Source organism: Odocoileus virginianus, chromosome 29, assembly GCF_023699985.2.
Source record: "Odocoileus virginianus isolate 20LAN1187 ecotype Illinois chromosome 29, Ovbor_1.2, whole genome shotgun sequence".
In the NCBI taxonomy this organism is placed as follows: Eukaryota; Metazoa; Chordata; class Mammalia; order Artiodactyla; family Cervidae; genus Odocoileus; species Odocoileus virginianus.
Window position 1 is genome coordinate 29,338,834 of NC_069702.1, and position 15,385 is coordinate 29,354,218.

A 15,385-nucleotide genomic window follows, 5' to 3' on the forward strand; every position below is an offset into this window, starting at 1 on the left:
CCCCTTATCGAGGGCGGCCGGACTTTGGGGAGCTCGCTTGTCCCGTGGGGCTTGTGGTTTCTGGACCGAACTGATTGAACTTGAAGCTTTGAACTCGTCAGGGGAGAGGAAGTGCATACATAGTACAAAAATCTAACGGATTATCCTTGTTCTCAACCTTCGAGGGGAAGACTGTCATCAGGCCAGGCGGCGCTGGGCGATCCAGTCCTCAAGGAATGTATTGCAGTCTTATCGCATGCCAGACCTTATTTCGAAGGTTTTTCGTGGATTAACTAGCATCAAGGGCCAGAGGTCCTACTGTTTATCAGCTAGTAAACTAGTACTGAGGGGCTACTTGTTGAACATCTCCAAGTCAGTGAGTGGAACTGGGATGGGAACTTAGGTATCTAGATGCCACACCAGAAGAAGCCTTTCTTTCTCTCTCATATCTTGGTTTGGATGCCCCGTATACGCTGAAGGGGAGCAGATATGCCACCCCCAAGTTGGCCACATCGGCATATTATATTGAATTAAGGACACTCTGACTGTTCCTCCTGGAAGCAGAAGCTAAATCTCCGGTGTGAATGGTACCCTCCGTGTACCAGGAGGGTGGAAAACACACTTTTCCCCAGAGATTGGGAATTTAGGGCAGAGAAGGCTGGATAAATAAAACTTGTTACTGCTTCATCAACTTATTACCCAAGGCCAACACCCCTTCATCTTGAGAATTCTTAACAAATTTATTGTTTGTCTTAGTTCAGTTCAGTTCAGTCGCTCAGTCGTGTCTGACTCTTTGCGACCGCATGAATCACAGCACGCCAGGCCTCCCTGTCCATCACCAACTCCCGGAGTTTACTCAAACTCATGCCCATTGAGTCGGTGATGCCATCCTGCCATCTCATCCTCTGTCGTCCCCTTCTCCTTCTGCCCCCAATCCTTCCCGCATCAGGGTCTTTTCCAATGAGTCAACTCTTCGCATGAGGTGGCCAAAGTACTGGAGTTTCAGCTTCAGCATCAGTCCTTCCAATGAACACCCAGGACTGATCTCCTTTAGGATGGACTGACTGGCTCTCCTTGCAGTTCAAAGGACTCTCAAGAGTCTTCTCCAACACCACAGTTCAAAAGCATCAATTTTTCGGCACTCGGCTTTCTTCATAGTCCAACTCGCACATCCATACATGACCACTGGAAAAACCATAGCCTTGACCAGATGGACCTTTGTTGGCAAAGTAATGTCTCTACTGTTTAATATGCTATCTAGGTTGATCATAACTTTCCTTCCAAGGAGTAAGGGTCTTTTAATTTCATGGCTGCAGTCACCATCTGCAGTGATTTTGGAACCCCCCAAAATAAAGTCTGACACTGTTTCCACTGTCTCCCCATCTATTTTCTATGAGGTGATAGGACCAGATGCCATGATCTTTGTTTTCTGAATGTTAAGCTTTAAGCCAACTTTTTCACTCTCCTCTTTCACTTTCATCAAGAGGCTCTTTAGTTCCTCTTCACTTTCTGCCATAAGGGTGGTGTCATCTGCATATCTGAAGTTATTGATATTTCTCCCGGCAATCTTGATTCCAGCTTGTGCTTCTTCCAGCCCAGCGTTTCTCATGATGTACTCTGCATGTAAGTTAAATAAGCAGGGTGACAATATACAGCCTTGACGTACTCCTTTTCCTATTTGGAACCAGTCTGTTGTTCCATGTCCAGTTCTAACTGTTGCTTCCTGACATGCACACAGGTTTCTCAAGAGGCAGGTCAGGTGGTCTGGTATTCCCATCTCGTGAAGAATCTTCCACAGTTTATTGTGATACACACAGTCGAAGGCTTTCGCATAGTCAATAAAGCAGAAATAGATGTTTTTCTGGAACTCTCTTGCTTTTTCGATGATCCAGCAGATGTTGGCAATTTGATCTCTGGTTCCTCTGCCTTTTCTAAAACCAGCTTGAACATCTGGAAGTTCACGGTTCACGTATTGCTGAAGACTGGCTTGGAGAATTTTGAGCATTACTTTACTAGCGTGTGAGATGAGTGCAATTACGCTGTAGTTTGAGCATTCTTTGAGATTGCCTTTCTTAGGGATTGGAATGAAAACTGGTCTTTTCCAGTCCTGTGGTCACTGCTGAGTTTTCCAAATTTGCTGGCATATTGAGTGCAGCACTTTCACAGCATCATCTTTCAGGATTTGAAATAGCTCAACTGGAATTTCATGACATCCACTAGCTTTGTTAGTAGTGATGCTTTCTAAGGCCCACTTGACTTCACATTCCAGGATGTCTGGCTCTAGGTGAGTGATCACACCATTGTGATTATCTGGGTCGTGAAGATCTTTTTTGTACAGTTCTTTTGTGTATTCTTGCCACCTCTTCTTAATACCTTCTGCTTCTGTTAGGTCCATACCATTTCTGTCCTTTATCGAACCCATCTTTGTGTGAAATGTTCCCTTGGTATCTAATTTTCTGGAAGAGATCTCTAGTCTTTCCCATTCTGTTGTTTTCCTCTATTTCTTTGCATTGATCACTGAGGAAGGCTTTCTTATTTCTCCTGGCTGTTCTCTGGAACTCTGCATTCAAATGGGAATATCTTTCCTTTTCTCCTTTGCTCTTCCCTTCTCTTCATTTCACAGCTATTTGTAAGGCCTCCTGTTTGTCTACAAGGTATTAAAGCTTCTTGCTTCAGTTATTTCATTTACTCATGTTTTTATGGGGCATGCATGCATGCATGCTAAGTCGCTTCAGTAGTGTCCGACTCTGCGACCCCATTGACGGCAGCCCACCAGGCTCCTCTGTCCACAGGATTCTCTAGGCAAGAATACTGGAGTGGGTTGCCAGTTCCTTCTCCGTTTATGTGGCTCCCCTATGTAATGTAATTGTTTTTCTCCTGTTAATCTGTCTACTGTCAATTTAATTATTAGGCTAGCACCTAAGAGGGAAAATTTCTCCACCCTACAGTGCTATGAAGAAGTTACCATACCGGGAAGGTTTCTCTTCAGCATAACAATAAGTTTAATTAACCTTGCATGCCTACACCCTGGCGGCTCAGTAGTAAAGAACCTTCCTGCCAATGCAGGAGATGGGGTTCCATCCCTGGGTTGGGAAGATCACGGGGAGAAGGAAATGGCAACCCACTCCAGTATTCTTGCCTGGAAAATCCTATGCACAGGAGCCTCATAGGCTACATACAGTCCTTGGGGTTGCAAAAGAGTCGAATATGACTTAGTCACTACACAACAAAGCAGTTAACAAACACATGTTGAATTGTTGAATGCCTACATACGTTCCATGTCCTCTTATAGATGATTCATCTTTGTTGTTGTTTAGTCACTGACTAGCTGAGGACAAATGCAGTGTAGAAACGCCCAGAATTTGTTTTTAATCATGATAAAGACCTAATAAACAGGCTACTCCCCAGTCCAGAAGTTCCCAAGTTGAAATTGTCCACGGAAACTGTAAATGGAATGGTGAATCCATTCCCCCCAAAAAGGGGGGTGGGTGGGCAGAAATCATAATTCCATGGTGAACTCTAAGATGAAAACAAAAATCATTTTTTGTAAATTCCCTATGTTATTTCATAATGGTAGTACTTTATGTATATTACCTTTGTTTATCCCCATAGTAATAAATAGCAGGATTCTAGAAATGAGAAAGGCCTGAATATTTGTCACTGGGATGGCAAGGAAGCCGGAGAAGCTACTAGGTTTTTGTTCTGCTTTTGTTTTGGTTGCATCATGCAGCTTGCAGGCTCTAAGTTCCCTGACCAGACACCAAGCCCAGGCCCCTAGCAGTGGAAGCCCAGAGTCCTAACCCTGGACTTCCAGGGAATTCCCATTACTAGATATTATATATTCCACATCCAAACTTGAGGGGAAAATCATGAAATGGTAAGGGTTTTGGCAGCTACTGGAGAGCAAGAGCAAGGTGAGTCTCTGAGACCTTCCAGAAGGAGGAAAGTAGAGCTCAGTCCCATATGGATCGGATAAAGATGCTCAGGGTTGAGTAGATGGAGAAGACTCTTGAGAGTCCCTTGGACTGCAAGGAGATCCAACCAGTCCATCCTAAAGGAAATCAGTCCTGAATGTTCATTGGAAGGACTGATGCTGAAGCTGAAACTCCAATACTTTGGCCACCTGATGTGAAGAGCTGACTCATTTGAAAAGACGCTGATGCTGGGAAAGACTGAAGGTAAGAGAAGGGGATGACAGAGGATGAGATGGTTGGATGGCATCACGCGGGTGGCTCAATGGACATGAGTTTGAGTAAACTCTGGGAGCTGGCGATGGACAGGGAGGCCTGGCGTGCTGCAGTCCATGGGGTTGCAGAGTCGGACACGACTGAGCGACTGAACTGAAGAAATCTTTAAGTGTGTTTCTTCCTCCACCAAAACAAAATGAAACTAAATACACACACACACACACACACACACAAACAAAAAAAAAAACCACTATAGTGCAGTGACTGAAATATTAAACACGGAAACTCTGACAAGTCCATTACCCTCCATAACCAATGGCTAACACAAGGAAGAGACTTAAAAAAAAACCACTCTCAAAAGTACTCCCTTATTTTTGTCCACAGTGTCTTACCTGAAACCCTTGTAGTCAATGCAGTTTAATAATTTTTAAAGTTTTGGAATTTAGAAAAGAAAAATAGTCACATATATTATGTAACCATTCCTCACCCTCTTGCTGAAGTGTTAAATACACTAACATTTTGCAGTGAAACATCAGTTTTCACAGTGAAATAAAGACTGTGAACCTCAGATCAGGTTCAGTTTGCAGTGAACTGAACAAAATACTTTGTTTTCTGAGCTTTTCAGATTTGAGAATTACAGATAAAATACAAGGTATTAGAGCACTCAACCAGGAACAAGTATGCTACCATCTTAATTCTTGCCAGAAATTTTTCTACTCCTTCAATTTAGGAATTCCTTTTCTCCTGCAGGAATGCTGGCATAACTAAAGAATGAGACAGGGTCTCCTGATAGCATACAGGTTTATTAAGAAAACTCTAAACCAACTGAGAAAATGAGAATAAAGGCAGAAAAAATTAAGTGGTTATACAACCCATGCATTTGTGTGTACCAACCCAACAACTTCTGTAAAAGGATGTTTATCAACATAGTAAACTTGCTTATAATTTTCTCCGATCCACCAACCCAAATCTCCTGCATTGTAGGCAGATTTTTTACCATCTGAGCCGCCAGGGAAGTCCAAGAATACTGGAGGGGGTAGCCTATCTCTTCTCCAGGGGATCTTCCTGATCCAGGAATCAAACTGGGGTCTCCTGCATTTCAGGGGGAGTCTTTACTAGCTGAGCTACTAGGGAAGCCCTTTAATGGTCTACAATGAAGACAAAATATTAAGATAAAATCTTGGTTTAATGGAAAAGTCAACAATTATTTTGCTAACTATTCTCACAGTAATAGTATATTTAAAGACAATAAAAGCACTGGCCTCAAGGTCAAGCATATTTAGGTTCTTAAACCCTAGTTCTCATCAGTGACTTCTACAGTTTCTAAGCTTTAGCTTTCTAGTATAAAAAATATTGAGATACTAACTTCCAGGGTTGTTGTGAACATTATAAAAAATAAGGCCTAACAAGTTTTAAATGTTCAACATATTTCACAGACCTTCAATATTTCTCTAGGAATGTATGCAATGTGGGAATACCCATAGCAAAAATGAACAGTAATGCAAAGTCAGGATTCATGGCCAAACATAACTATTTATTTTTTAAATAAACATTCAGTTTCTTCTTTAAAACAAAACAAAACCTAGAAATTAAATAGTTCCAATCCCATCACATACAAGTCTGTATACTTTATTTACATCTCTCAAAACATATTACAGATTTTCTGACATTCAGTACTCTCTTATTTTTTTTGCCATATCATATGGCTTGCAGGATCTTAGTTCCCCAACCAGGGATCGAACCCAGGCCTAGGCAGTGACAGCGCCAAGCCTTAACCACTTGACTGCAGAGAATTCCCTCAGTATCCCCTCTTAAAACAAAAATGATGAAATAGTTTAAAGTTTGATCAACAGTAACTACAATTTGAGTAATCTTGGCACAGTTTACAATACAGTGCCCACATTGCATTTCATGTTTCAGACGATTCCCCCCGCCTCCCCGCCCCGCTTCAGCTACTTTAATATAGAGAAACTATCCATCTCCATGAGCACGGGATCCTGCCTTACTCCTTCTTTTGCACAGTGTGTATGCTACCACACGCTCCCATTTATGGCACTGGTAGTATTCTTCTGGTTTTGTCCTGTTTGATAGAAATGATTTTGTTTAAACTTTAAGTGTTCTTATATTTATTGTATTTCATGATGCTGTTCCTAGATAATTGTAAGTAATAATGTATAGGAAACATTCAAATAAAACAAAACTTTTTCCCTACAAGATTAGTGCCCTTACCACCCTAGCAATGCATGTACAAAAATAACAAATACAATTTAGTGGCTGTAAAAAACTATTTCCCCTAAAAATAGTTATCTCTGCAGAACAATTCAGGGAGAAAAGTGTTCTTAAAATGAAAATGTGCGAATCTATTTTACACCTTATGCAATTAAGTAAACAAAATAAAAATTAAAACATGTGCAAACCTGTAAGAAACAACCACACATAAAAGAATTTATAACAGACATTAAATATTAATAAAATTTTAAATGTATATTACTAATAATATCAGCTTCAGTGACATAGTTTAAAGAAAGTTGTCAACCAAAACAAACTAAAAATGCTTCTTTAAGTTGTACTATCCAACACGTCAGCCGCAAAGTATCTATTGACAGCAATCACTTTAGAATCACCAATAGTGAGGACCTATATAATCAATCTGTTTTGTTTTTTGTCCATGTGAGTGTGTGTTGCAAGATGGGGAGGGAGGAAGATATGGAAAGTCAACAGCCATAAGGAAATAATTTACCTCCAAAGAGAAGGAGATGACGAGTAAACATACAGTTTGGAAAAACCAGTGATTTCACTCTTTGAGTATTTAATCCAAATTTTTCTATTGTGTAGTATTATATGCAGAAAAGAAAATGTGTCACACTTGCAAAACTGAGAGTACTCAGTATTTTAATCTGTATTTTCTCTTTTGTCAAAATTTAAGTATTAATAGTAGTTCACTTATAAATGGCAGACACAGAAACACAGTTTTATAGCTTCAAAATGATTTTTTCTCTATGATTAGCCCATTAGGAGAACCTCAAAAATTCAAATTGTCTGCAATCAGAATTGTTATTATCTATTAAAATCATTTTCCATTAAATCATGAAATAACTTTACCTCTGAACAGTTTTCTCATACACCATCGCACTGATAGCTGAACAACAGTAATTCCTATGTGAAACTGAATACTATGACAAAATGCTGGTATTTAAATCATTTTAGGAGTGGTTCTTAAAGTATAGCTCTAAAATAGTGTTTCTAGGAATTGGTGTATTTTTTAATATCCCAGATATGTTTCAAAATAAGTTTTCCTCTTGGTATGCAGTGACATTTTCAAATATACTTCTTGATTGTATCTTTTAAAAAGGCAGTAAAATGTTAAAGTTATAAATGACATATGAAATGATTATACAGTTTGAAATATTTTACTATGATACACAGACTTAAATTCAGCATAATTAGTATATAAAATGTGTTCCAATTTCTCCAGCCTTGAAATTTAAATTGTTCATTTGCATGAAAATAAGTCTTTTTAAAAAAGGATAGAGGTAAAGGTTGTCATTTTCTTAAGTTAATTCTATCTTAAATATTGGATTCTTTTCTTTTAAAGTTACTATATTTAACTGTAAGATAATTAAACTAAATTAAAAAAAAATAAACGTATACATCCAAATGATACTGCCTACCTCAAAGTAGTGACATGAGGAAGTTATGTTTTTTATTAAATGATGCTACAAATCAATACTCAAAATATTCTCTTCTGCAATTCAGATCCTATGGCATATTCTTTTGAACTTCCTTAATAGTTTAGTTCCAAGAAAAGAGCCAAAGCAGAGCCATTTTGGTAAATGAGATAGGTCATATTAAGCTTCCAGAGTTTTTGGTGCAACTAAAATGATGAAATGGATTTTCTTGTATAGTCACATACCAACTCTCAAGGCATCTCTGAAAGTGATTACACCTCTCCAGTGTAGCTGGAGTAAGTAGTGCTCCCAAAGAAACCACCCGAAGATCAACTCTCACTTCGCTGTTTAAGGTGTGGCATATTTATTTCAAAAGGAAGTCCTACAGACTAATAATTGTATCTCCCATATCTTACCATTTCAGTGGTTATCAAAACCTCTCTCAGAGAGGGTGAAGACAAAGGTATAAAAGAAATGTTACTGTACTATTTTCCCCTAAGCAAGGAAAATACTAATACATAAAATGGAGTATGGTGATTACATGTAAAATATAAATATGAGCATTATCTGTAATTCCTGAATGTAAGAGATTGTAGTGCTTTCTTTCCTGATAAGCCAGGCGGTAACTCAGTCTGAGACATATTTATTATACTCTAAACATATCTTCTCCCACCTAGTTTTATGTTGACCATTTAGCATTTACAAATAACAAGCAAAGGTAGGAAGAAACAGCTATCTAAAATCTTTGAATTTAAGGTAAACTGACCTCCAAAGTCTCTACCAGCTAACACATACTTACTGTTTTGCTGCAGCCTAATGCCATAGTTTCTGTGGTAAACAGAATAATCAAGCCAGCAAATAAAAGCCAGTAGCACCATCTACAGCTAATGAAAAGATTTTCACTCTTTCTGTTACTAATTTCTTTCCATCACCACTATTCCATCATTTAAGAGAATTCCTAAAACTTGCTTTATATCAACATGTAACCAAAGCATTGTGACAGTAACACTATGTAAACTTATTACTTTATATTTCATGCTTTCATCAGCAGATGAGAAAACCAACTTCTGCTCTGTATCTCTGTAAGAAGGGAGGGACAAGGAGGGGGGGGGGGAATCATTATCCTGGTTATTTATAAATTAAGAGACTTGGAAAGAATCTGATAGACATTTGTAAGCTAACTCTGCTGCAAAACAAGTGTGATCCTTATTTTATAAAGGGCAACTTGCTAATGCTCATGGGAACCAGCTGAATGAAAGCGACTTTTTCAGATCAATTATCTCGCACACGCTCTGGGTTTCCCTACCTGCAGCCATGTTACCATGTACACTGCCAGGCCTCTCCCTGGGAGAACGTCTCTACTTTGTTACCACATATACACATGCATATGTCCTTACTTCCCAATACCTCTTCTTCAAGGAATACTCAGAAGCAGGCACCTGAGATTCTGGCACAGTGACAAGAAGCTCCTATCTACCTAGAGTGGAAAAGTCAGTTCTGCTACTAAACATTAATTTATAATAACATTTGTACAGTACTGTGTAAGGCTTAAATGAGCAAAACAAATGTTTCACTTTTCTCTCCACACTTGGCTACTGCAATCCCTTTATTATCAGGTTGATATGAAGTCAAATGCAGTATGGAAGACAATTTGAATTATCATGTGCTTCATTTTCCTAAATGAATAGGAAATTCATTTGACATCACTGGATGTCAAATTTTACTTCTGAATCAACCCATAGTGGCTGATGTTGTATATTTGGATACTAAAATATTTGTTTTAAGGAAATCAACAGTTCTCACTGCAGTTTACAAATAGGTATTACCAATGAATGTCCAATGTATTTGCCTCTGCCAGGTTCTCCTGTTAATTCCATGTTGGTATGTGGAGAATGACTGCTAGAAATGAAATGGGATAAAAATTTCCTAGTGATCATAATTGTAATGGCATTAAATTGTACCACTATTCGATTTGTTAATGACAAAACCAAACTGATTTCATTTTACATTCTTTTCTTTTAAGTGTTTTTAGTCTATACAATTTCAGAGCAAGATTTCTAGTCTACAAGGGAAAAGGTATATATTTCAAACTGAAGGAAACAGTTTTACCAAAAATGACAAAATTAAAACTGCAAGTCTAAGAGGATATTTTGCAAGAATAAAACTGAAGTGAAAGATGTTAATATCTACTTTAAAAACTAAGTTTCTGAATTTTTTATTTATGGGAATAGTTCACTAGAAAGTCATGGCAAAAAAAAGGTAAAAGTTAGCAAGTACTCATTTAACACTTTCATTATCTGATATCACTGCAAAGAAAAGACTTCCTTTCACAGTGGAAAAATCAGAAGTCAGAACGCTTGGGCCTACAACAAGCAAAGAAGGTACTGTATCATTTTAAAATGATAAAACACCAGCTCCATTCACTGAATGGAAATGCTATAAAGTGATCAATTTTCCCACAGAGTCCTTAAATTCCATGTGTATGCCTATATCTAAAATTAGTAATTTATTTTTAACTTCACATGGAAGTTGATTCCTAAAAGGAAGTCTCCAAGACTTTGTTTACAAGATACTGATTAAACTCTTCATGCCATTCTAGTCAAGGGTTTTGAGTAAGGACTTTCTTGAACTTGACCCTATACTTAATCCCATCTATAACGCCCCAATCAAACTAACCCTACCCTTGTCCCCCACAACCACACACTCCAGTCCTCTTCAAAGCAGAAGGGGATTCTGCAGACTTATGGCTCATTTGGCAATTGCTAAGAAACCTCACAGTTCAGCATCACCTCTGGAGATCGCAAACCTATATATAACCTGAATTTTTACACCTACAGTGCAGTTAAAGTGTAGAAAGAAGCCAAAATGTAACAGCTATCACATTTCAACATCTTCAAGTTTCAATATCACAGATATCAAGAGATGGAAAAGACTTGCCTGTAGAACTTTAAGCATCTGTTGAACAGAATTACTATCAATATCAAAAATAATTAAGAAATACTAATTTTTTATGCCCTACACCTTTACAAATTGTGTTTCTCTAATGTAGTAAAAGTTGGAGATCATCAATTTAGGTAAACTATGGCTTTTATCAATATTTTAAAACATGCATCAGTTAAGTGCCCTGGGTAGACATCCTAATATTGTTTCAAGCCCTGTTAAATTCTATGTCTGTGCTTTGCACTTCAGAAGTGAGCCTGCCAAGGCACTTAAAAACGTCTTTTGGGGACTTCAAAAATCAGCCACAATTTACACAAGGAGAACCCCCATCCATGAGCAGTCCAATCAGTAAGCATTTTCTTTCAACATATAACATTATTAAAAATTCTCCAAGTTAAAAAAAATACTATATGCCACTAAGACAAAATTTACCCCTATCAAATGTATAGACAGTGGTTCTTGGCTTCCTCCAGCAATAGTATATGGTTTCATTTATTCAGATTAAAGAAAAAGGAACCCAAACAAGCCCTCCAAGCCTAAGATTAAAAACAACCAAGATAAAAATAAAATACAACAAAATCCAAATACTCTCCACACAGTTTCATTTGAGGAATAATTTGCATAGGTCCCCATCCTTTTATCTGTCCTTTGAGGTGAGTTTTTCAATCAGTTCCTGGAGTGGTGCAAGTTCTCTTCTATCAATAAGGTTGAATTCCTATGTGCCGACAAAGGCAGAAGAAAGCAAGAACATATTATTTACATCTCATTCCAAAATAGATTTCCATTAACATTTGTTGGAAATTAACTTTTAAGTAAATAAAATTCAAATCTTTAAAAAAAAAATTTTTTCCCCCTATTCCCTATCTCTTGCATCTTAGGCAAATTATTTAACCACTTCTGGTATTTTACATTTCTACTAATATTAGGATAAATTATCTCATGAGATTCTGGAGAAGAGAATGGCAATGCACTCCAGTATTCTTGCCTGGAGAATTCCATGGACAGAGAAGCCTGGCAGGCTACAGTTCGTGGGGTTGCAAAGAGTTGGACACGACTGAGCGACTCACACACACACAGACACATATCTCATACGATTACTAAGGGGAATAAGTGTGATACTGTGTGTTAACCACTTCATGTAATCCCTGGCACAGAGGAAACAATAAATGAGACTTGCTGCTCCCTGTTAGGATGAATAATTGGGACACCATTTAGATATATCCAATCAAGTAGGGACCAAAGAAATTCTCGGGCAAATTTCAGCATTATATGAAGAAAAAAAGATTTAGTTTATGTTATTAACTAACATATCTGCAAGCTACATAGGATATGGTATGAGAATGATATGAATAATGTGGAGTCCACAGATGATAAGTAATAAAATCCTATCAAGAACAAATAAGAAAGCCTGGATTTAATTTGTGCTTTTTCAGAAGTTCTATCACTGTCATTCTGAAATTCAATTCTGAATAGCTTTCCCCTATAAAAGTAGCTTATAAATTATAAGGTTAAAACATAAAGGTTGTCGATATTTCTGATCTTCTGCCACAGTGGGGCATTCTGAGATCTCAATTTCACTCGTTTATTAGCACTTGCCATGTGCCAACCACTACAGTAAGTACTGAGAAGAAACATTAAAGGGGCATTTAACAGCAAGTCTACCACTAAGATTTGTGGGGTGTGGACCAAGAACACAAATCGATTTATATCACATGACTATATTATTATATTTTATATTAAGCTAATATATTTTTATATATGTTTGATTCTCCTGCCTTGACAAATACACCTTCGTAGTAGCCAGGAAGGCAGATTCAAATTTAGAATTTTTAAAAGACTCCTCAAGAGTCTACATGTGAGGAGAGCCAGTCCTTGGCCCTCAGCAAACCTCCCTGATCTACCAAACCCCAGCTCCATCCTGTAATTCAAAGGGTCTCACATGTAGGAGTGTGGACACCCTGACTGGCTTATAAAGGGAATGTCCACACACACTCATGAACAGCTGCAATGTGGGTATTCCTTAGGTTTAGAGGTATACACATGAGACATGATCTTCTCTTAAAATAATGTACCAATAGAAAAGATCCATGCAGATCCTGGAAATACACTTGGGACCACGTGGGCAGGGAATTCTCAATCTCAGGTACCCAAGCACATACCAGAAGGGACTTATGCAGGTATGTTCTTGGCCCTGTGGATTTCTCACTCTGTGGGGAGAAGTAAGCTGGAGAAGGGCCAGGATAAAATTAAATTGTGAGGCCCAGGGCAGGGGCCACTCTCACTCAAAGAGGTGATACTATATAACCAATGGACCCATCTTTAAAACCATCACAGTGTCCTCAGATGCAATGAGGCTCAGATGTGGTAAATGCCACATACCAATTTCGTACTATTTGCTAGGAGTTGGGAGATACAGGGTACTTTAACATCATACAGTAAGGTAAAACTAAACTTCCTGGTGAGAGAAATCCTCTCTCAAACTACTGAAACCTCAAGTAATCATGTTCTGCCTAAACCAAGGCATGGAGACAGACATTTAGTATAACATTTTCTTTGTTTCTACTGGTGTCTATAGATGGGACACCACAGTAAAATAATTACTCAGAGCAATGGTTTTGGCAAGTTCAGTTCAGTTCAGTCGCTCAATCGTGTCCAACTCTTTGCGACCCCATGAATCGCAGCACGCCAGGCCTCCCTGTCCATCACCAACTCCCAGAGTTTATCCAAACTCATGTCCATTGAGTCGGTGATGCCATCCAGCCATCTCATTTTTTGTCATCCCCTTCTCCTCCTTCCTCCAATCCCTCCAAGCATCAGGGTCTTTTCCAAGTTACTATCTCCTAAATTTTCTTTGTTTATATAGGTGAAATTAAGATACAAAACGTGTGCCCTCAGTGTGAGGAGTGTGAATAGAAGGAAAATAAATTTTTCTTTGTGGAGATGAGTGTGAGAAAGGCATTTATAAGTTTATAATACAAAAACATTAAAAAAACAACAGAGATATGCGTCATGGACATCTCCTATCTACCATCTTCCTTCTCCAACCTCCACTGAAAAATATCTGCTCAGTTTATGCATTTCTACCTTTTTCACTCCTACCTGTTGGTTCTCTAATTACTATAGCAGGGCAAGAATAAACTCATTTATTTTAGTCTACATCTCTAAGGCCAGTTGTCTAAGAACTAAACAGTGAAGGAAGAGGTCAACCTAAGGAGTCGGATCAAAGATTGATGGACCTCTGGAATATCAACGCTCTTTGGGACATTTTTCCCCCTTTGGAATAATGGACAGTATCAAATTCAGAACTTAGAATATTGTTTTAAAAGGAAGGAAAAGATATGCTATTTAAAGTTCATTTCCATGGCAGATCTTTGAAAAAAGATCTAGAGTAGCCAGGAAAAAGGAGCAGCAGGAACGCTCAGAGACAAGTGCATCTCCATGTCTACCAGCCAAGTTCCCTCTTCAGCTGCTCCATTACAGACAGTTAGCTGCAGTAAGGTTGTTGAGATTCACTGTAGACTTGTGATGGAATTCAGAAACTGAAGGCAAGTCTTTATCATCATGGCAAGTATTAAAGAGGATAAAGACTAAAGAAATAGAGCAAATTTTATCCTGACAGTATGGATGTAGTATTCACCTCATTACTCTGTAGATAACTGCTTTTACTGAGCAAAAAACATCTGCTAATCCAACTTGAAAGTAAAGTTGCTCAGTCGTGTCCGACTCTTTGCAAACTGATGAACTAAACAGTCCATGGATTTCTCCATGCCAGAATATTGGAGTGGGTAGCCTTTCCCTTCTCCAGGAGATCTTCCTAACCCACGGTCAAACCCAGGTCTCCTGCATCACAGGTGGATTCTTTACCAAATTCTCAGAATTTGAGAATTTACCAAATTCTTTACCAAATATTGAGCTATCAGGGAAGCCCCTAATCCAACTTACCTGGACAAAAAAAATAAAGTGCTTGAAAGATGTATTGAGATGTGCTTCCTCTTGAAGCTGGATCACAGGGTCGAAATGCTGATGATAAATGTGAGCATAAACCCTAAAGAGGCGTTTGAGTATAGTTTTTGCCACAGACATGAAATTCTTCGGAAATGGGACACCTAGTAAAGAGATAAACAACTCCCTCTATTAACAAGAAGAGAACAAGGCAGTATGAGTTTGTCAGCAAGTGACAACATAAATTACCAAAACAAGGCGGAAAATAAGAATATTTTTATTACCACTTAATATACCCATTGTACTTTTCAAATGTTCTCAGTATATCATGAATGAAAACAAACTTCAGTGCCTCTATGGAATAAGAATCTGTCTTCAGTAGAGCCCCTTAAGCCTGTAATATAACACCAGTTTACCAAAAATACAACAAATAAATGTCTGAGATGGTAATGGAGCTAAAATGCACACCTAGTCCCTCAGATTTCTTATGCTGAACACAAATAATGTATTACCACATTTAGTTTTGTTTGAAATGCTGGCAATACAGTTTTGTATTTTTTTTACTATGGAAGTTATTGCATTACTACACCAGGAGTACATTTACCTTGAATTTAGCTGTAGTCTCTGCTCAATTAGAGAGACTGGCTTTCTGAATTAGAGTACTTTTAT

General features: G+C 38.2%; 1 protein-coding gene across 1 annotated transcript in view; it reads right to left on the reverse strand.

The window, feature by feature from the left end:
• Window positions 1-5,679: 5,679 nt before the first annotated feature.
• Window positions 5,680-15,385, reverse strand: part of MOB1B (MOB kinase activator 1B) — a 55,751-nt gene continuing 46,045 nt past the window's right edge. Inside the window, exons 5-6 of the mRNA XM_020876459.2 lie at window positions 14,717-14,880; window positions 5,680-11,489 (exon numbers count right to left, since the gene is read on the reverse strand). Coding sequence (XP_020732118.1) covers window positions 11,412-11,489; window positions 14,717-14,880 — 242 coding nt within the window. The 3' untranslated portion in view covers window positions 5,680-11,411. The remainder of the gene's footprint in view (window positions 11,490-14,716; window positions 14,881-15,385) is intronic.